At 39.9% G+C, this 22,004-nt stretch overlaps 1 protein-coding gene across 1 annotated transcript in view; it reads right to left on the reverse strand.

Moving 5' to 3' along the window:
- Positions 1–3,731: 3,731 nt before the first annotated feature.
- The window catches only part of SFXN3 (sideroflexin 3), a 47,323-nt gene continuing 29,050 nt past the window's right edge, over positions 3,732–22,004 (reverse strand). Inside the window, exons 7-11 of the mRNA XM_089683288.1 lie at positions 17,169–17,296; positions 14,200–14,249; positions 13,175–13,224; positions 11,922–11,969; positions 3,732–10,287 (exon numbers count right to left, since the gene is read on the reverse strand). Coding sequence (XP_089539414.1) covers positions 10,191–10,287; positions 11,922–11,969; positions 13,175–13,224; positions 14,200–14,249; positions 17,169–17,296 — 373 coding nt within the window. The 3' untranslated portion in view covers positions 3,732–10,190. The remainder of the gene's footprint in view (positions 10,288–11,921; positions 11,970–13,174; positions 13,225–14,199; positions 14,250–17,168; positions 17,297–22,004) is intronic.

A 22,004-nucleotide genomic window follows, 5' to 3' on the forward strand; every position in this document is an offset into this window, starting at 1 on the left:
GACACGTCAAATCCGGAGTCAGGGGTGAAGATGGGAAAGTGAAAGGACTGACCAGCCACTGGACCATCTTGCTGCTCTCATTTCTTTCCTGTGACCTGGAACATGCAGTTCTCTCATGTAATTAAAATGACTACATTTTGACACCTCTATGTGCTCATGTCCCACCTTCTTTGTAAATGCATCTACACCTTGAGGGGCTTCAGAATTTTCACTTTAAAAAAGGGGTGGGGGTGGAAGATGAGTAGGCTTCACTAGAGCTTTCCAGCCCCCCAGCCATATCCAGAGCCCCTAGTGCACTTAAAAGCCACCTAATATTATATATTACTTATGATAGAAGATCATGCTGATTAAACTACTCATGTACCACAGGAACCGCTTACATTAACATGTAGACGCTGTGACACTTGTGGGTAAAGCGAAGGCAGTGAACACATTGAGTCCGGTTGAAATTAACAAACTTGTATTGAAGGAACAGCTCAAAGATAAACAACCCAATGGGAAGGCTCCTGGCTGGGAACACTCACAGTTCTGTACAAAAATGTAGAGCGGAGCAGATTCTGATGCACCGATGGCATCTGTTTCCAAGGGTGGGATGAGGCCTGGCCAGTCTAAGCCCTATGGGACAGGATTCCTATGAAGGATAGCGTGTCCCCACTCATCCGGAACCTTTCCCTATCACTGTTCACTTTAGCTGACGGATGGGTAACGTGTCCCTACCCTATCCACTCACAAAAATACATGCCAAGCCTGGCAGCCGAGGTCCTAAATAGACTCCGCCTGACCCAAGATGGCAGCCAGAGCCATATGGAGTGGAAGCCTCCAACTAGCTCGCTTCCCAAGTGACCCAGGAAACCATAGAGGAATATGTTTCTCTTGACTTCCTCTCCCTCTGCAGTGCCGCTGCGGCTTAGTGCCACCTGCAGTGGAGAAAAGAGACAGCACCTGCCTACACACTGGGCTGGGGCAAGGACAACCATAAGTGCATTCTATTTTGACTTATTTCATTCTACTTTATTCTAAAATGCTTTAAATATTTGTGACATCTAACACGGATTAAAGAAATTTGTTTTTACTGTACTTACCTTCTTTTTTTTTTTTTTTGAGTCCAGTTCCTGTTTTCCCTGAAGGCACTAGTGATGGAGCCCCAGCCACCCAGATGCCCCTGGGAAGGCAATGCCACTAGTACCTTCCAGAAGATTCTTTACCTAAGCTGCAAGAAATCACAGTATTCTCATGATGTTATGTCCTATATCTAGCCCATGCGGTGTACAGCATTGGCTGTTAAAAAATTAAATAAAAAATTCTCTTAGAGATTTTATATCTTGGGGATCTTATTTTAAACAAAATGAATATAATGTTATACAGTGCATAATATCATGCTCTACATCTCATGCGTGTGCAGGAGGACATACATTTTTAAAATGTTAGCGGGAGAGCAGTGACCCCAGCTGCACAGAGTGAGTCTGGAAAGGGAACTACAAAAAAGAAAGGCAGCATGGACATAGGCTAGTGTATTTGTTTATGTATAAAGTTTTACATATTATTGCCATTTTTTTTTTTTTAATTAGAAGGCATACTATGAGTTATATTTAATGAGGCATGTGCCACCTGGTGAAGTTATCTCTTTAATTTACATCTGACAGTTTTATAGAACTCAGGGAGCATATTTATCACTACATTTCTCCAATGCAGGACCTTCTGGTTTTATCTGCAGAGTCATGCAAATGCTGTGCCCACCCCTCCCCTCCTTCTGCCTATTAACAAAGCACTTTGAGTTAGGTGAAACCATAGACAAAATACAAAGGCTTCTATGAATGGGCAGCAGAAAAGGAGGGGTTAGCACAGCAGCTGTGTGTGAGAACACAGCATATCCCTTCTTAGAACCCAAAATTGTAGAGATCAGGGAGCTCCCTTAAACTGTCACATGTAGATAAAAGTCCAGGAGGTGGCATGCACCTCATTGGATTTAACTCATAGAATGGCAGCAGATTGTACAAAGTTGCTGAATTCATAGAGTTCCGCATTAAGTCTTAATGTCTTTTTCTAAAGTGTTCACCTTCCAAACTACATTGCAATAATTAATTCAGAAGAGACAAACAGGAGCAATATATTGTCTTATCCCTATGTCTCTTTTTTTTTGGGGGGGGGGAAGACGTACCTGTAAAAGAAGAGTGAATACCTACTTTTCCTGCCACTAGCACTGCTTAATGCAGTTCCATTGCTAAGAATTGGTCCCCTGGAAAATTGATAGTTGAGTGTTGAGCTCCTGAGACTCTCACAGCTCTCCTGCTTACATCCATGTCACTGCAAAAGACAGTGGTAATGTGGAGCTTCATTATATCACATTTACTTTAGTGTTGCTTTAACTGGAGTTCCTACCTTCATTTAGTAAGAAAGTCAGCTCCTATCGTTTCTCCACATATATTATACAGTAAGTAATATCAAGTCATGAGCCCTAAAATTTGAACAATGAGATGCAACAATACTTTATCTTCTTATATAATCGTTACAGATTACGTGTAAGATGTTAGGAGTGGGTAAGCAGGACACGTGTGATTTGTGATAGAGTGATCATCGCCCATGTCTGCTCCATGATAAATCATTTTCGACCACTACACATAGGGAACAAAAGAGTGTAACAAGTGCTGGTGATTATTCCCTGATAGCACAATGCTCCAATTTGTGTGGTTGATCATTACATCAAACAACTGCATGTCTAGCAATCACTAGCTATTAAAAATGGGAAGTCACACACGTAAAAATTGCACCCAGACAAAAGCACACAGGAGCAAGTTGTTGTCCGCTGGCTTTGTTTGCTAACAAAGGCCAGACGCTCTCAAGAGCATTATTTTTTCTTCAAAAGTGCACTGGCTGAATATTGCAATTCTACATTTATAACTGATGTTTAGTTCAAAGTCTTCATTAAAGCTGAACTCCAGACAAAAAAAAATGCCATTCTGTAAAAAAAAAAAAAAAATGCCATTAGGGTGCTCCTTTGGTATATTTCACCCACCCATTCATGTATAAACAACCATTCATGTGGCCTTAACTGACATCATCATGTACAGTCACGTCATCCTGTCACAATTGGTCCTGCATAGTATGTGATGACATTGAGGGCCTGCCCACATTTAGGGGCTGGAGCAAGGAGAATTGCTGGTTGCAATGAGACTGAAAGCTAGTTGTTCCTCTGCATTACAGCCCCCTAATGAGGATTAACTCATAAAATATAGGGGGGGGGGCACACCGAAGGCATTATTTTATGGGATGACCAGGATCAATGTTAAAGAGACTCAGGAACAGCATCTCTTGCTGCACCACTCCTGACCCTCTCACTAACTTTTCCCTACTGCTCTGTTGCTCCATCAGAGCCAGGAATCAATCCCCATGTAAGCACCATGTTGGTTGGTATCTTAGTATCGGTGTTCACACAGGGTTGATGTTGTTACCGCTTTCCTTGTTCAGGCTGTTCACTGGCTGCACAGGTCCAGACACCACAACATGGGAGGTCACATTATACCCTAAACCAATAAAGCCCTGGATAGCTTCTCAAGGCTCATGGAGAGTAATGAAGAGCAGGGATAGCAGTAAAGGTTAACATTAATGGGTTCGAGTTGGGTTTACAAGAAACTCTGTCAAAGTTGCAAAGTGTCTTTAATTAGGTCTTCTATGAACCCCACATGGCCTTGGATTCCCTAGGAAGAGTCTAGGCATATAGAAAAAGGAGAACGTTTTGATTTAAGAGATTAATTTATTGGTAACATATCAGAAACTGCACAACATTGTTTTATCTGACTTTCACACACAAAGCAATCACTACTACATCATTATTAAAAGTTTTGGGCTTCCCTCGTTTACTTAAATATGCTGTAAAAAATTGATGTTTTTTAAGTGCAGCAGTTAAGCAAGGATATAACTATATAAGATGCAGATACCCTTTGGGAAGACCATTATTGGACCCCCTGGTTTTCCTATTTCTATTTTGATGGCAATTCCACTTTTAACGTATGCCATAATAAAAGAATTACTAACACTAATGTAACTAGGCATTTTCATATAAATCTAACATTGGTGCTAGAACTAAATAAAAAAAAATATTTCTCTACATTTGCCAACTGCTGTTGCAGTCTGGATGTGGGCCCCATAGTAGTTGCATAGTCTGCTGTGCTTTTAACTATGAGCACGCTCTAGTATATTCAAATGGCAAAAGCTAGGTTATAATTTAAACTATAATAAAAAAAAGAAAAAAGCATAAAGTATAATAAATGGCTAATAATGTTCATACAGAGATCACATAATAAATGTTCGGTTTAAGACAAAGCTTACTGAAAAGTTTGCATTGCCAAAATGGACCTACTACTAGCTGTCCATTTCTACAGTAAAAACCCTTAAGGACAAATTCACAAAAAAAAAAAAAAAAAAAAACAAAAACAGCCCCTTACCTACCTCCTCCAATGATTGGATTGTGGCCTCTGCGCTATCTATAGGCTGGCTGGCAAAAAAAGGAGTGCAGAACTGCGCACATCTGGGCACCAATGTCCCATAGACTTGATGGATGTTGCTGCTGCAATACTGGTACGTCCCTATCAAGTCTATAGGACACTGGCAGTACATTTATAGTGCAAACAGGGCAGGAGACCGCAGCCACCAGGAAAGTTGGATCTGCAAGAGTGGGGATCCAGCTTAGTACATTTAGAGAGCTGGAAGGATTTTCGTAAAAACAAACTTGTATTTTAAACCTACCTGAAAACATGGAGAAGAAAGGAGGTAGAATAAAGAGGATGTAGACAAAAAAACACTTTGATCAGAAAATGAAAAGTAGCTCTACCCATCCCTGTGCAGTCTGGAAGTCTGACACTTCTTCCAAACACCTGCCTACAGACATAAGATGAAGTTTGCTCCATCTGACCAGTTACAGTCTTATGTCTATACAGTCTGGATGGAGTTTTTTTTTCTCTGAAATTAGCTGGTATTTCCCTCTCTCCACCATATCAGTGCATGTTTGAAGAACCATCCTAGGTGTGGTGAGTCATTTAGCGTTGGGATCATGCATGCATGGCAGTCCACCATCTGAAGTCTGTAGGTAGCTTTAATATTTCTACTATGCAAATAGAAAGGTTAATGATACAGTCTTTTGCAAGGCAGTATGAAATTGAGGATTTTTTATAGTGATTTGGTGTATTATTCATCACAGCTGGCTCCATCTCAGACCGGGTGGTGATTTTTACTAAGCATAACTCCCAAAGGGTTTATGAATAGGAAATTTTCATTTTCCTCACCTGAAATGGCAGTTCAAGCAAATCTCTGTAGAATCTTTAGACCGCAGTTTCAGTGTATAACAGTGCAGCCCCAAACTGATGTTTTATTAAACAGTCATACAGTATATTCAATAATGTCTTTAACATTTAGGGTCTGATTCAGGCTGGGGCTGGCAATCTGTCAACTTAGATATTGGCCAAAGGGGCTTGAACGCCAGTAATTTATTGGGCTTTAGCAGGCCACTGTGGAGTGGTTAACCTCCATTGTCACTTGCAAAATAAAATAATGGCTTGCAGATAGGGATCTTACTATCACTTCTGATTTCTCAAAATATTTAACATCCTACAAAGAATGTAGCAAGAGGGGTGATATTAATTTGCCTAGTTTAATGATACTTTAGTTGAGGGCTGTAAAAGGAATTGAGGCACGAGTATTTAAAGCTGAAATAGTAAAAAAAAAAAAATGTTTTTCCTTTATAACAGCAGTCATGTCACTTACCTGTAAAAGAATGCCCCACAGCACTCAGACTTTGTGTAGAAACCTTCTCTGCAGTGTGGCCAGTCTTATTCCTGGTGCTGAACTTCCAGCTCATTGGGGGTAATAGCTTTGGGTCTTTGGACTAAACTGCATTCAAAACAATCTCCTATGGGCTCTAGCACCCTCCTTCCCTCCCATCCATTAAGAAAAAAACTGTGCATTGTTTACACTGAATGGAATATGATCTCTGAATGGGAGAGAGAATCCTATCATTCACCCTACTCTACCCCATTCAGAGACCATTGTAAATTCAATGTAAACAATGCAATTTTCTCCATGGAGAAACAACATCTTGAATGCAGTTCAACCTAAAAGCTCAAAGCGATTACCCATGTAGTGCTGGAAGTTCAGTGCCAGGAAGAGGACCAGACACCCTGCAAAGAAGATTTCTACATGAAGCAGCACCCTGCATGATTTGGAACATAATTGATCACAGGTAAGTGATGTGACTGCAGCTATAGGGTAAACATTATTTCTAACTAAACTTCAGCTTTATTGCAATGGTATCTGATAAAAACTAAAACAACTGTCAAACAGCTAATATAAAGTTGAACTTCATATATGTAAACTTCTGCTCCATTGGTTAAGCAGTCCAGACAGCCTGGGCAGTTCTTGCACATACCGAGATCACTTAGAAAACTACAGTGTAGTTAAGTAATGTAGCTTAGACCTGGGCCAGCTCCATCCTCTGGCTGGATGATAAAGGAGCAGCAGTACATTAATGGGATCATTGCTTACTCCCTCACCTATTCAGTTTTCTAGTGATCACTGACAGCCCTGTGCAATGTTATAGATCCTTCATAGGCTTGCAGTGCTCCCCTTCCTCCCCTAATCTGCGCAGGTGATTACAGCTGATTCACATCAAAATGGATTTAGGCACACTTGCCAAATGTAAATAAAATGTACATCATACGGTTTAATCCGCAATCTCGTTGTATTGTGGCTGCCTCAAGTTCATTGTTAAATATACATTTTGATTAAAAGTTAAATCATATCTACCTTTGAGTACATTCAAGGTGACATACCAAAATGCATACATTTCCTTCCAAAACAGTGAGCATGTATACATATGTGAGCATTTTTTGTATTCTGCACCAGTCTGTTTCTTCAACTTCAAGACATGCAAGTCATTGTAACAAAAAGGTACATTAAGTCATAACTCCCAATTGTCCCTGATTTGGAGGGACTGTCCCCTTTTTTTAACCAAATCCCTCTGCCCTTCTTTTTAGTCTGATGCATAGACCTTTATAAAGAAATGTGGTATTTATTTATTTGTAGTTAAACTGCAGTAAACTGTACATCCAACTACTTGATTATTTAATTCAGTTGAAATGACAGTATAAAGAAAAAACAGTGGTGACCAAAAAAAAAAAAAATCACTTGTGGGTTTCGACAGTCATTTCTGCGTAATAATTCTTTATGGTCCACATCACTTCGCATCGCAGGAGTGTGTGTACCTCACTAAATACCTTATATTAAGGTGTCCCTCTTTCTCATCTCTGAAAGTTGGGAGGTATGTTCAAGGCAACAATTTAAACTCCGTTACTTAAAGTGTTACTAAACCCAGGACCCTGCATTCACTATATCTGGTCTCCCACAGTACACACAACATGGAAGTGCAATTATTTTAGTAAATATAAACAGCTAAATACCCTTTCTCATCAGCAGCTAGAGCAGTCTTGTGACTTCAGCAGAGCACTGGTTAAAGCTCGTAGGAGGAGTTTTCTTTCTACTCTAGGAGGATGTGAAACCCTTGACCCTCTGTCTTTACAGTGCTGATTGGCCCTGTGCTGATCAGCCCTGTGCTGATCACATGCACCCTCCCAAGAAAAACAAAAAGCTCTCTAGCAATACACCCCAAACTGAGCATGTGCATGTGACTACGGATTCAGTCTGTATCAGGTGGTCATTTCGACAAGAGAGGCAGAGAAGTCAGGATCAAACAGCCTTTTTACACAATGCAGAGGATTAACCCCTTAGGTTCCACAGTGAGTATAACAAGCATGCTTTACTGCATATACAGACTGATTTTACTGTTGTGGGTTTAGTAACACTTTAAAGAAGGACTCCAGGATACCACATAAAAACTGCAATACGTACACTGACCTATGAAAACGAATAAACTTTTAGCAGTTTATTTATTAGCCTCACCATTTAGGAGAAATTTAGAATTCAGTATTTGTGATGTCATCACTCCAATTCAAATAATAACAGCTTCTCTAGGAAGAAGGACCCGGGACATGTCTCATCCTGCTTTCTTACTCTACAGCTATGAGAAACTACCATTCCCATCATGCATAGCTGTAGAGTGAGATGAAAGTGCATGAATGGGTGTGAATTTGGCAGGTACATTGGGCGTGTGTTTCTTGCACTAAATGAGCTTGTGTACTCACCCACATAGTGCTAATCTACACTGCGTTACTGAGAGAGGGGAAGAGACTCCTGGTCTGTCAGTAAATGAAGTCATGGGAGAAGAGACAGACCAAGAATCTCTTGTCTCTCTAGTGAGTACATGAGTGGATGGTTCAGACAGGGAGTCTGAGACTCCTGGGTCCACCCACTTCAGGGAGCAGGAACGGAATTGCGTCCCTGTTCACTGTAAAACTACAGCAGGGCAGAGACAATGAGGCAGAGACCAGTGGGTGCGGGAATACAGGGCATAACGGCCACCGGTCTTACAGAACAGATGCCACAGGAAAGGAAGCCTGTGATTGAAATAATACACCTCAGTTTTCTCAGAGAAGATGGACTGAGGAAAAATTGAACACAATGTTTGATGAAGGTATGAAACCACAGCACTCACACAGAAAAAAAGAAAAAAAAAAAGTATCTGCCTGGAGTTCTTCTTTAACTGCTAGTGCTTTCCGGGAAGTACTCCAACTGTCAAATCAACCGCTAAAATTATTTTTCTTCTGAGTTTTAAGGCTGGCTCACACCAGAATCGCAAAGGAACGTGGTCCATGTTTCTATGCATTCCCCTGCAGTGAGGTCTTTGCAGCCCATTTGTTGGTTTTGGAAGGGCTGCATAACAAAGCGGAACATACAAAAATTAGTGCATGCACTACTTTTGAAAAACGTGCCACTGTGGTACCATGTGATCTGGAGCACCCAAAAGCACTAGATGTGCAATCTGTGTGTGGGTTGCCAATACATTGTTAATAGAACAGATTTCAAAGTCAGTGCATTTTGAGCATGGTGCAGGGATTGTACACGGAACGCACCTTTCCCAAACTGCGCTCTGGTGTAAACCAGCCCTTAGACAGACCATCGTGACTACATTCAATGGGCTTTCCACTGTACTTTTGTACAGGAATGCAGCCTTCTGTTACATGGTTTGGTGCTTTGCAAGCCTCCGCTGATGTTGCAGTTTCCGTATGTCTAGCTTGCTGGAACCAGGGAACAATAGGCCCTGCATTATATACTCAGTTTCAGGGATGTAGAAAAAAAAAATCAAAGTATCAGAAACTCGGTGAATCAGCCGGATGCAGAAGGTGGAAACCAGGGTGAGAATCAGCAGGTAAAATGTGTCTCCTGAATCATTTAAACAGGAAATGTATGCATTGGACCGAAGTGTCTTATTATTTCTAAATGATCTTCTAGGTCATTTCTGTACAAATTAAAATGTACAAAGTGAAACAGATGTAAGGATACTACTATCAATTACCGCTCCACCCGGTGCTCAGATCTGGAAGCTGCAGATGCCCCCAGAGATCAGAATTGGAAACAGGATAGGTTGGCACTCAGGATAATATCCAACCATATACTTCTTTATTATAATAGCATGTACATAGCTAAAAACAGCCAACATGTTTAGTCTTCAGTCATGGCTCATACAGTTGGATATTATCCTAAGTGCTAGCCTTTCCTGCTTCCAAAATGTATAAAGTGACCCTGTAATACCTTATAACCCACATAACCATCATTTTAGGTAGCCACAATGTAAATATAATTTTGCACTGATGCAACTTTTAGTGTCCTTTTACAAACAACAATTTTGCTTTTTCCCTGCAGATCTTTATATTTGCATTTTGGTTATAGGATTTTCTTACAGAGAAAGGCAAATTAAAGCAAGAAAAATAGCTGTACAGCAGAGCTGTTTTGTCCTTTATATAGAAATCTGTGCCATCTGCTTTTAATTCTCAGCTTCAAAGGCTGGAGCATCTTCTTATTATATGCCTTGGAAGAAGCCATTAAAGACTGGAATGTATTGAACTCCCCAGGAAAACACCAAAACAACCACCAACTCACAAATTCATACACCACGTCTGATTATACCTGAGATAACGGGGGTGTATGCCCACAGTACAATACAATTGTGTTAGCAGCTTGTAAAGTGAATGGTATAGATGTCTTGTTCATGTATGACTGAAAATGGTTCATGGGATTGTCCTCATCTAGAGTCCTTTATTAAAGTATACAATCTGGATGTTTGGATTCTTCTCCAGGATGCAGTCACGGACCTCTGGTTCTAGACTGGACACTTTCATGGAGCTAATAAACAAAATAACAGATACGTTAATGGGCAACACCACCTAGTAACATAATAAAATAGATTCGCTCATATAATATTACATTGTGTGCAGGTTAGCAGCTACAGCATCTGTGGATATGGTTCGGAGATTGTGTGTGTGTGTATATATACACATACATACACACAAAATAATGAAAAATTACAACTTTTCAGCCTTGGGACCTGTAATTTGAGATCAAAACACAAAACTAGGTGGTTTCAAGGCAGGCCACAATTTAAATACTTTCAAAGGCTAAGATCAGTCACAAGGAGTTCTGTTTCCATATTTTCCAACATTGGTACTAATCAATGATTAGGCATTTAACCATCAATATTGATGATACCAATGATTCCAGTGCAACTATTCAACAATGTGACACAAGTCAAAAAGACCACCAAGAAAAATACTGGGATCTCAACCAAGCATGTAGGCAGGTGCCTACAAGTTGTTAGATAGAGATTCCAGGCTGCCCAGGTGGGGAAAGGTTAATGCTGGGTCTGTTTCCTTGGCTTTTTCTGGGCCTGTGGTATATATAAAAGCATGGAAAGGCTGGGTCCAGGGTTGGGCAGATCCAGGAGGGCCCACGGGAATGCGCTAAAGGGTCCAAACAGGAAGATTTTACCTGCAAAGCGCTTCCTTGAAGGAAACTATCAGTATTAGACTTCTACCCATTGAGGTATGCCAGGGCAGCCTAGGGATGTTTGTTAGGGACTTATGCACTGTGGAACTGATATGATATCAGTAAAGATGTTTGATATGTATTCACTTCCAATCCTGGACTGAAGTTATTCAAAAGGGGTGCATTGCGGTAGTGGCATATCAGAAGCACAGGGCCTGTATGCATACACACGGAGAGAAGTGAAGAACATACTGTTGCTAAGGGCAACAAGCTCAAAAGAATGCACTGACAACCAGACAGCAGGAGTACAGTGTTGGCAGAGGTGACGGGTCTCATGCATAGTGAAGGGAGCAGGCTGCGGTCTCCCTCCTGAGTGATCGGTACCCCAATAACCAGGTCGGAACCCACATGGCAGAGATCCTAGGGACCTATCCATGGGTAAAGAAGGGGTTAGTCAAGCCAGACACACAAGTGGATTCTCATAGGTGTACGGAGAACCGCAGGCTATCACTGTGAGTGAGATGTTAGTGTAGCTGGAATGGTAGAACAATGGTAGAAATAGAACATTTCTTTATGGTGTCCCTTTCAAAATGTCATATTCCCCATAGATGCACGTATTATGGGATGGCGTGACACATACATTCAAGCTCTAGGTTATGGTGCAAGTGCATCGGGGTGTGTGTCTCGCTTTAAATTCAGGACCACCGTAATTTTGAAGGCATTTGACCATGGCCCCACCTGGCCCTGGGCATTAGTAAGCATGCACACTAGAGGTGGGAGGAGTGTAAGGGAGAGGCCCCATGTGCATGTGCGAGGAAGCCCCACCCACAAGCAGGTAGGACAATCATGGCTGCTGCTATACTGTTCCCTGCTAAAGATGTAGCTGTAGGCTTGTACCATATGTCAATGTCTATACAAAATATTATAGAATATGTACTGAACAGTGGAAGTCACAGAGTTAAATGCTTTTATTACTCTCAAAAAGTTTTACACACCTTTTCTGAGGAAACAGAGCACAGCAAAGCGGCGTTGCAAAGACCAAGCTAAAACAGAAGAAGAAAGTTTATATTCTGAGTAGAATACAACATTTCCAACTATACATAACTTTACCAGTGATATGACAGAGATGGAAAGACAGCTCATGTGACACGCCATTGTCTTTACACCATCAAAAGGATAACTGGAACATGCTACTTTATTCACTTATTTTACTCATGGGAAGCCACAGAACCTGTCCTCTCCATGTCAGGGATTCCTACCGTGGGGACAGCTTAACGCCCCTTTCACACGGGCATCACTCAGTCGTATTTTTTCAAAAGAAAAAAAACAGATTCAGTTTTTACATCAGTTTATTTCAGTTTTAACTTCCGTTTATATCAGTTCAGTTTACATCAGTCTACATATGTTTTTGCATATGTGTTTACATATGCGTGTTCACATATGACATGTGAAAAAACATTGCTTCCTATGGTGCCTGTTCACATATGTCCGGTGCACTGGCCGTGTGGATTCAGTGCTTTTTAAAAAGAGTCATGTCCGATTTCTGAGCAGTGTGGTCCGGTTCAGGTGCAGATTACAAGCTATTGACTTCTATGGGAACCGTTTCTAAACCGCATTTGTGTGAACAGGATAAGATCCTGAGCCTGATGTAAACCTGACGTGAACCAGTAACAACTACTGTATCAATTGGCTGTGAATCCATCAATTGATGGATGAAAAACAGACGATCTGTCCAACCATGTGAAAGGGGCCTATAGAGTTAGTTTACTGCTAATGAATTATATAAATGTGGCACTACAGTGATTGTACAAGCCCAATAGTACTGTTTAAAGAAGTAAGGATGGTCATATCTTCTCCAATTTGACCCCAATCTATGGCCCTATTTGAAGTTTGGTCAAGGATCAGGCTGTTTATAGGAAAACACTGAGGGCAAAAATGAGCAATTTAAGGAAGCAATATTGGAAGCAATTATGTTTACCAATGGAGATTTTGCAGATTAGCGGAAACCGCTTTTTTGGTGGTGGTAGCCATCAACACTTAATTTAAATGATTAGAGTGCTTCTTTAAATCTGTTAGTAATAAAGATGTGGTCCTACTTGCAGGATTATAAAACATTTGAGGGGTGCAGAAAATGGGAACTCCAGTTCCAAAATTGTCACTATACAATGACCAGATGAGCTATTGTACATACCGTATGTTTGTCCCAGTTTTATATAGGAATCACTTTAAAAACATTACCAGTGCTTACCAAAAGCCAACTAGCCCAACTTGTAAGGGTGCATTCATTATTGGATAACGCTAGAGAAAGCAGAAAGGCAAAACAATAGGTAAATAATGTTTTCATGATGAAGATAAACCATTTCTCTATGTGCAAAGATGACATTCTGAAAGGAAAAACAAAAACCCAATTTTTGGAGACAAAAATCACACCAGGTTAACTATGAATTTAATAAACTGTTGCAGATCTTTTTTAACCTTTATTCTTGCAGATATTGAGAGAGGCCATTGACATTTAATTCTTAATGAGAGGTTCTCTCTGTACTATATTAGGAGTAACACCACTATTGTAACAAGAAACATTGCATACCTGGTATTTCTATACATAAGACAGTTGTTTTTGGTTTAAATCTGAACTCCAGTTAACACAATAAATAAAATAGCTTAGTACTTTTAAAAAAGTAATAGTACTTTTTTGCCAATAGGTGTCACCATCCTTCTGGGATACATGACTGCGAGCATCATTCAAATCATGTCCTCTGGAGGCCAGACTGTCATGGACCTGCCTTCTGGGCAAGCAACTGAGCTTAAAGGATTGAGCAGCGTTTGTGTGTCACTTTATGAGCACCATTCATTGCAGCACTACCGCCACCAAAAGGAGAGGACCTGTGACATAAGAACAGCCAGAAACTGCTGGCAAAAAAAATCTCATACACATTCATGCAGCCCAGACAGATTTTCCCATATCTTCTTTAATAGATTAATTCCTATGATTGCCAGCTACATATGGCCAAAAAGTGGTATAGTTTCCTGAATTTTCTCAATAAATACGGTAATATAAAAATAGAAAATATACCACATTTTGGTCACTAGATGGAGCTTACAAACATAGGCATGAATCTATTTCAGAAACATTAATGCAGCTTGCACAAATATGTGGGACATTCCAGTGAATGTTTTCTAACTAGACCCCTAGGTGTAATAATATACAAAGAAAAAAAAACAACAAACATTTATAGAGAAAATAACCATTCAGAACTTAGTGCTGAATCTTACCTTAAGAAACGCCCTCTTTTCCAGAAAGTTCATAATTACAGGTGGGATGGCTAAGAAAGGCAAAGTGACATGAATTAGACATGAAAAGCAAGGTCACCATTTTGGAACACTAATAGTCAATGTAAGCCTTTTGGCTGCTGTACAGTATACTCTGTAAACCACACTTAGTAATGATCAAAATAAAACAAAAATATTAATATATTCATCAGCTGCACATACTTTATATTCCATAGTTAGTAAATTATTACAGTATAAAAATGGTCCTAGATGTCCCTAGCCCTTACTTATTCATTACTGTTAAGCCCCTAATGCAAGTTACCCCTTCCACAATTTGGATAATAATGTCTTTTTCTTTTCTCAGATCAAAGGTTCTATAGAGGCTTCAAACTTCCCAAAGTTCATCTTAAGCTGGTTAACTTCAGCAACATTTTGGTAACAATTACTCATTCAGCTCAATGTACAGTAGGTACTATGTTGATTTCCTAAAAATAATGACAGACAGTACAAGCCTGTTTTAGCTATGTAATCATGTGTACCCTTTAATGTTACAGACCGTATTTTAAATGTAAATCAATAAACTTTGAAAATTTAAAAAATAAAAAAAAAGGACCTTAACACTACCCCTTTCTGAACACTAAACAAACCCATGAAATGAACCCCATTCACACTATAGCATAATATACACATTACAGCAACACATGAGTTTGTATGTGCGTTGTGGTATGGCACTGGCACCTCAGCACAAATATACAGTATGGAACAATTCAAGTGAAATCCCACGTGTGATGCCCTGCTTTACTAAAATAGTGCAGGCATGATTTTTCTTGTACTAATGGGCATTCAAAGCTCATTTAAAATGGCTTAGAAACGACCCTGAATGACCACATTCTTTGAAACAGCAGGAATTGAACTTCTTGTTCTACCTGAATTGCAAAAGATTACCAAGTGCTCCTAAAATCCTGTGCTGCTAAACAGACATCAATACGGTTTTAGAGAATCAAGATATGTGACCGGTTTTTCAAGATCTAGGATGGTCCTCTCTTGCACTGCTGGACACCTTAAGCCCTAGTGCCACCATGCCCTAAGAAGGCTGTTCAACAAAGGTTTAGTTTGCACAAACTAGACGTACTGTAACTTGGCGATTCTCGAGAAAAGAGCCCACACATACAGTACATAAAGAAATAAACAGTGATTTCAAGCTGTTTATTTGTACAAAGACCTTTGGCAATCAGTGTCCACCATTATAGGTGCAGGTGACCATATAACAAGGCTTGACGCTCATCATAAGGGCCTTTTCACACAGGCGTTAAGTCTATATCTGTTTGCCAGTTTTTCAGACAGATTTAGACTGAACCACAGCCCAAGTCTACATTGAGTTCCTTTATGTCTGCAGAAAAGAAAAACAAACATAAAAAGGTTGCATTCTTTTTCATTTTTGAGGACATGCACAGATGTAAAATGGGTGCTACCGGTTTACACCTGTTCCCTTTATCTGTTTTTAAGCATGAAACATATCTTTGGTTTATATTTTTGTCCACCTCTGACTATTCTTCTACAGTTAAAAAAATAGACATGAAAAACAAAATGTACTGTATATCAATGTAAGCTTATGTGTCAGTTATGTAAAAGGATTCCACTTTCATGCTTTTTTTAAATCACTTTTCTTGATGGAACTGATGATCCAGAGCTGAACAGGACAAAAATGGCATCCATGCCCATTCATTTTTTGTCCACATTTTGACAGCAGATGTTGGCGGACCCATGATGGCTCTAAGGGCAACCAGATGTAAATTAACTTGCATCTGTTTACATCAGGCTACCGCCAATCCATCATATTTAAGCCCAGAAAAATGGAAAAGTACTGCATTTTTCTTATAGGACCTGGACAGACTAGGAGGTGGGCTGACGTAAAACAAAAGCACATCTGTTTACAACCTCCTGCCGATAAACTTGCATTGAGTTTCTGATCAGGTCCATCTAAACAACTGACAGGTGGACCTGATTGGATAGCAAGTGTGAAAGAAGCTTAACTGCACTTCTCAGGCACAAATTACTAAATGAAAATGCCCTATATCAAGACATAAATCGGTTGAATTAAATAGTGCTTTTAGAACCACCGAAATTCTAGAAAAAATAAAAGTTCAGTTTCTCTTTGAAGTCAATACAGCATTAGTCAGTGTCTACAAAAGCAGGGTCAGAGGGCAGCACTAACTTTCAGAGGTATCTAGCAATGTATGTTAATGGCTGAATTCATCAAGAAAATTGCAGGTTGACGGTGGAAGGAGATTCTGTGAGTAGTCAGAAGAGTTGTTACAGTTCAGGAACCAGAGGCCAATCTCCCTTTTTTCTTATTTGGTGCTCTCTACAGTAGAACAGTATCCCTGAAAATAGACTCCATACTGTCTCCAATAGCATATTCTAGCAGCATTTTCTATAAAATAATCACCCAACACAACCTAACACAAATGGCAGCGTATGTATGAAAGTTCAACATTCAAGTGTGCCTGGGCAGCAGCATGACGAAATGAGGCCCAGTAAAGATCTACCATTACATTCTGAGATAATAGAAAAAGGAGATAATTTAGCATGGAGTATGATTTGTGTTGCTATGAGCACAAAGAAGAAGCAGGGGTCCACCATTTTTTAACAGTGGAAAATTCCTTTAAATTATTTCTTTACAGAAAAATAAAATCCAGTTATGTTTCAAAAAGATACATTGAAGTCATCTTAGCATGAAATCAGTGTTGGTATTTCTTGACCTTTAAAGCAATTTACTAGTCTTTCTTAATGAAAAATACCATTAACAGACATGTACAGTGTGTAAAATTTCAATTTAGTCTGTGAAATGTCAAACAAGTCAATACAAGCTGGAATTCAGCTTAGCATTTGAACATTAGTCAAGCTTAAGGTAACCCTACCCAATGTATAAATGGTAACAAGCAGAAAAACAGAAGATAAATTTTACTTACCCATAGCAGGTGCCGCCATGCCAATTCGTGATACCACCACCTGGGCAATGGCTTGCTGGGCAGCTTTTGTAGACTCCGCAAGTCTATTTCCATTTTCATCTGTAACTGGGATCCCAAATTTCAGTTCTCTAATTAAAAATAAAGCAGAACAGTTTGTACTGAAAATGCAGATGCCCCAATACTGGATTCTTGTGCAACTGAAAAATACGCCTGGAATCTGATGGGTAGGCTTTGACAATGCAAACTATTTCTTTTTGCACAGTAAGGGACTATGCGGACAAACACTAAGATTTTAAGATTTTACATTGACATATAGGTAGAGTAGTAGATTTGATGTGAAAAAAGCCCCAACAAAGGCCCTTAAGCCTTGGTTCACACCTATGCGGTTTTTAGTGCGTTTTGCAGAAACACACTACAGTCCATTTAACATGGTTTCCTATAGATCTCTGCTTTTTGAGGCAATGCATTTTTGGAAAGGGTCAGGGACTTTTTATTTCCTCGCAGGAGATTGTGTATTGCGTGTAATAGACTTCAGTTGGCCAACACCAAAATGCAAGTGTTGCATTTTTGATGCGTTTTGCGCGGGGGGGGGGGTTTTGGCTAATAGGAAAGTATGCCAGTTCTGTTCATATAGTGCGACTTTACACTCTCTGGCACTAAAGTAGCATCAAAGTACCATCAAAGTCACTCTACGTGAACAGAACTGCCACTTTTCTATCAGCCAAAAAGAAAAAACCTTATAGCATTTTGCTATATATTAATATGGTTTTAGGGTCATAGGAATCATGGTGCCTGATATGTTTTAAGATTTAGGTATATTAATAAAAATATTTTTTTACCAGATGTGGTTTATTTTTCCCTGTATTTAACCTTTTACACGTGCTGAATAAAAGGTCCCAGATTTATCTGTCTTTGTTGATCAATGCTATAGGTATTTAAGCACTGAAATAGTGTTCTAAGTGTTTTCTTCATTTTCAGTATAATCATATCAAATGTTAAGCAGACTGTAGACATCAGAGAAAGGGTAAAGCACAATCCAACATCTTAAGCTGGCCATACACTATAGAATCTGGTTGTTCAGCCTCCTTTTGAATCGTTTTTCTTTTTTTGATCAGCCAGCTGATCAGAAAAAGATAAAACAAAAAATTCCCCCATCTACACATTCGAGGTAGATGATAGAATTCTCCCTGCAACAAAATTGTATTCTGACAGTAGGGACTCCAACTGGCTGCATGCACTGATTGAATAGAAAATGTCCAACATTCCCATTTATGAGAAGCCGATCCTGCTTCCATCTAGCAGGAATGGCCATAGTAGGATTGAAATTTGTCCGGTATTCGCGGAACTCTTAATTTTATAAAAAATATAAATACAAATCATAATTCCATTTGGTACATAGAATGTTGGATATATCAAGATAATACACACGTGTGTCAGCTTATACATTTGAGGGCATAGATATTCCTTTGATCCAATAGGTGGATCTTTGGAGTAATCCAGAGTGAAAAGCGACATAGCCTTACTGAAAAAAAAAAAAAATCAACAATCGAAACTGGTACTCACAATTCAGAACTGGCCAAATTGTGATCCATCTATGGCCAGTTTTAGCTTGCATTCACACCTAAGCAGAGCATATTCCTTGTGATTTAATTGTTTTTTCAAATGTAATACAAGTGTTTTTGCACATGTATCAAGTTCCAGCACTGCATTTGTGATCTGTGGTTGGGCACATACTGAAGGTACTCTGATAAATGCGCTGTATGGTCATATACTGAAGGATCTCCGATAAATGCGCTGCATGGTCATATACTGAAGGTACTCCGATAAATGTGCTGTATGGTCATATACTGAAGGATCTCTGATAAATGTGCTGTATGGTCATATACTGAAGGTACTCCGATAAATGTGCTGTATGGTCATATACTGAAGGTACTCCGATAAATGTGCTGTATGGTCATATACTGAAGGATCTCTGATAAATGTGCTGTATGGTCATATACTGAAGGTACTCCGATAAATGTGCTGTATGGTCATATACTGAAGGATCTCTGATAAATGTGCTGTATGGTCATATACTGAAGGATCTCTGAGAAATGTGCTGTGTGGTCATATACTGAAGGATCTCTGATAAATGTGCTGTATAGTCATATACTGAAGGTACTCCGATAAATGTGCTGTGTGGTCATATACTGAAGGATCTCCGATAAATGTGCTGTATGGTCATATACTGAAGGTACTCCGATAAATGTGCTGCATGGTCATATACTGAAGGATCTCTGATAAATGTGCTGTATGGTCATATACTGAAGGTACTCCGATAAATGTGCTGTATGGTCATATATTGAAGGTACTCCGATAAATGTGCTGTATGGTCATATACTGAAGGATCTCTGATAAATGTGCTGTGTGGTCATATACTGAAGGATCTCTGATAAATGTGCTGTATGGTCATATACTGAAGGATCTCTGATAAATGTGCTGTATGGTCATATACTGAAGGATCTCTGATAAATGTGCTGTATGGTCATATACTGAAGGATCTCTGATAAATGTGCTGTATAGTCATATACTGAAGGTACTCCGAAAAATGTGCCGCATGGTCATATACTGAAGGTACTCCGATAAATGTGCCGCATGGTCATATACTGAAGGTACTCCGATAAATGTGCTGTATGGTCATATACTGAAGGTACTCCGATAAATGTGCTGTATGGTCATATACTGAAGGATCTCTGATAAATGTGCTGTATGGTCATATACTGAAGGTACTCCGATAAATGTGCCGCATGGTCATATACTGAAGGATCTCCGATAAATGTGCCGCATGGTCATATACTGAAGGTACTCCGATAAATGTGCCGCATGGTCATATACTGAAGGATCTCTGATAAATGTGCTGTATGATCATATACTGAAGGTACTCCGATAAATGTGCCGCATGGTCATATACTGAAGGATCTCCGATAAATGTGCCGTATGGTCATATACTGAAGGTACTCTGATAAATGTGCTGCATGGTCATATACTGAAGGTACTCCGATAAATGTGCTGTATGGTCATATACTGAAGGTACTCTGATAAATGTGCTGCATGGTCATATACTGAAGGTACTCCGATAAATGTGCCGCATGGTCATATACTGAAGGTACTCAGATAAATGTGCCGCATGGTCATATACTGAAGGATCTCTGATAAATGTGCCGCATGGTCATATACTGAAGGTACTCCGATAAATGTGCTGTATGGTCATATACTGAAGGATCTCTGATAAATGTGCCGTATGGTCATATACTGAAGGTACTCCGATAAATGTGCCGCATGGTCATATACTGAAGGTACTCCGATAAATGTGCCGCATGGTCATATACTGAAGGCTCTCCAATAAATGTGCCGCATGGTCATATACTGAAGGCTCTCCGATAAATGTGCTGTATGGTCATATACTGAAGGCTCTCCGATAAATGTGCTGTATGGTCATATACTGAAGGCTCTCCGATAAATGTGCTGCATGGTCATATACTGAAGGCTCTCCGATAAATGTGCTGTATGGTCATATACTGAAGGCTCTCCGATAAATGTGCTGTATGGTCATATACTGAAGGCTCTCCCATAAATGTGCTGTATGGTCATATACTGAAGGCTCTCCCATAAATGTGCTGTATGGTCATATACTGAAGGATCTCTGATAAATGTGCCGTATGGTCATATACTGAAGGTACTCCGATAAATGTGCCGTATGGTCATATACTGAAGGTACTCCGATAAATGTGCCAGATGGTCATATACTGAAGAATCTCTGATAAATGTGCCAGATGGTCATATACAGGGGCGGACTGACAACTCATGGGGCCCCCGGGCAATAGGGGATCACGGGGCCCCTGTGTCCTCACCCACACTCAAACCAAACCCAAAAAAGCCTATGAAAAAGGTACCAGGGGCATCTCATGAGGCCCCATACTGACCCCGGGCGCTGCCCAAGTGCTCAAATGGTCAGTCCGCTCCTGGTGATATACTGAAGGTACTCTGATTAATGTGCTGTATGGTCATATACTGAAGGTAGTCTGATAGCTGTGCTTCACAGTCATGTATCAAAGGTACTCTGGTAATTGATGTACAGTCATATACTCAAAGTTCTCTAGTAAATGTGCCATACAGTCATATACTGTAGATACTCTGACAACTGCAGTGTATGGTCATAAACTGAAGGTACTCTGGTAACTGTGCTGTATAGTCATATGTCATATATATTTGCAGAGTGCCAATAATGGATTGTTGAGGGACAATGGTTTATACAGCAGTGCAGGGAGACACAGGTGTGTGCTATTACCGATTGCCAGGTGCTCACAGTTCAGTGTGCTTCATGACTGGGGTCTGACTATGTGATTACAAAACAACAAATACTTATTTAAGCATCCTATCATGAATGTATTATAGAAGCTGTCCTGAAGATGCAAATTGCCTGGGTGTTATCCTGATCTTCTTGGACTTTTGAAACCATTTAGCAGTAAAAGTCTTGCTCTGCATACTCGTTCAGGACAAGTTTTGGGTTGCTGCTAGACAGCCAGGTAACTAGCATTTACAGAAGCATAGCTCAGCAATGGCAGCCTCCATGGGTCATGTATGACAGTTTTCCTTTAAAGATAAATCTCATTTAAACCTACAACAAATGCAACTCAGAAGTGATCAGCAATCATTACAGAGCAACCAATGATTATGTAAGTACTTGGATGTGTCTTGGTATCAGTCCCTGATAGCTTCTCTATGTGTAATCTCTGAACATACTCATATCATAGAACAATGGTGGACTGCACTTCCAAAAACGCAGTGATTGCAAAG

Source organism: Staurois parvus, unplaced genomic scaffold (assembly GCF_062004578.1).
Source record: "Staurois parvus isolate SC_StPar_1 unplaced genomic scaffold, SC_StPar_1.0 ptg000303l, whole genome shotgun sequence".
Lineage (NCBI taxonomy): Eukaryota > Metazoa > Chordata > Amphibia > Anura > Ranidae > Staurois > Staurois parvus.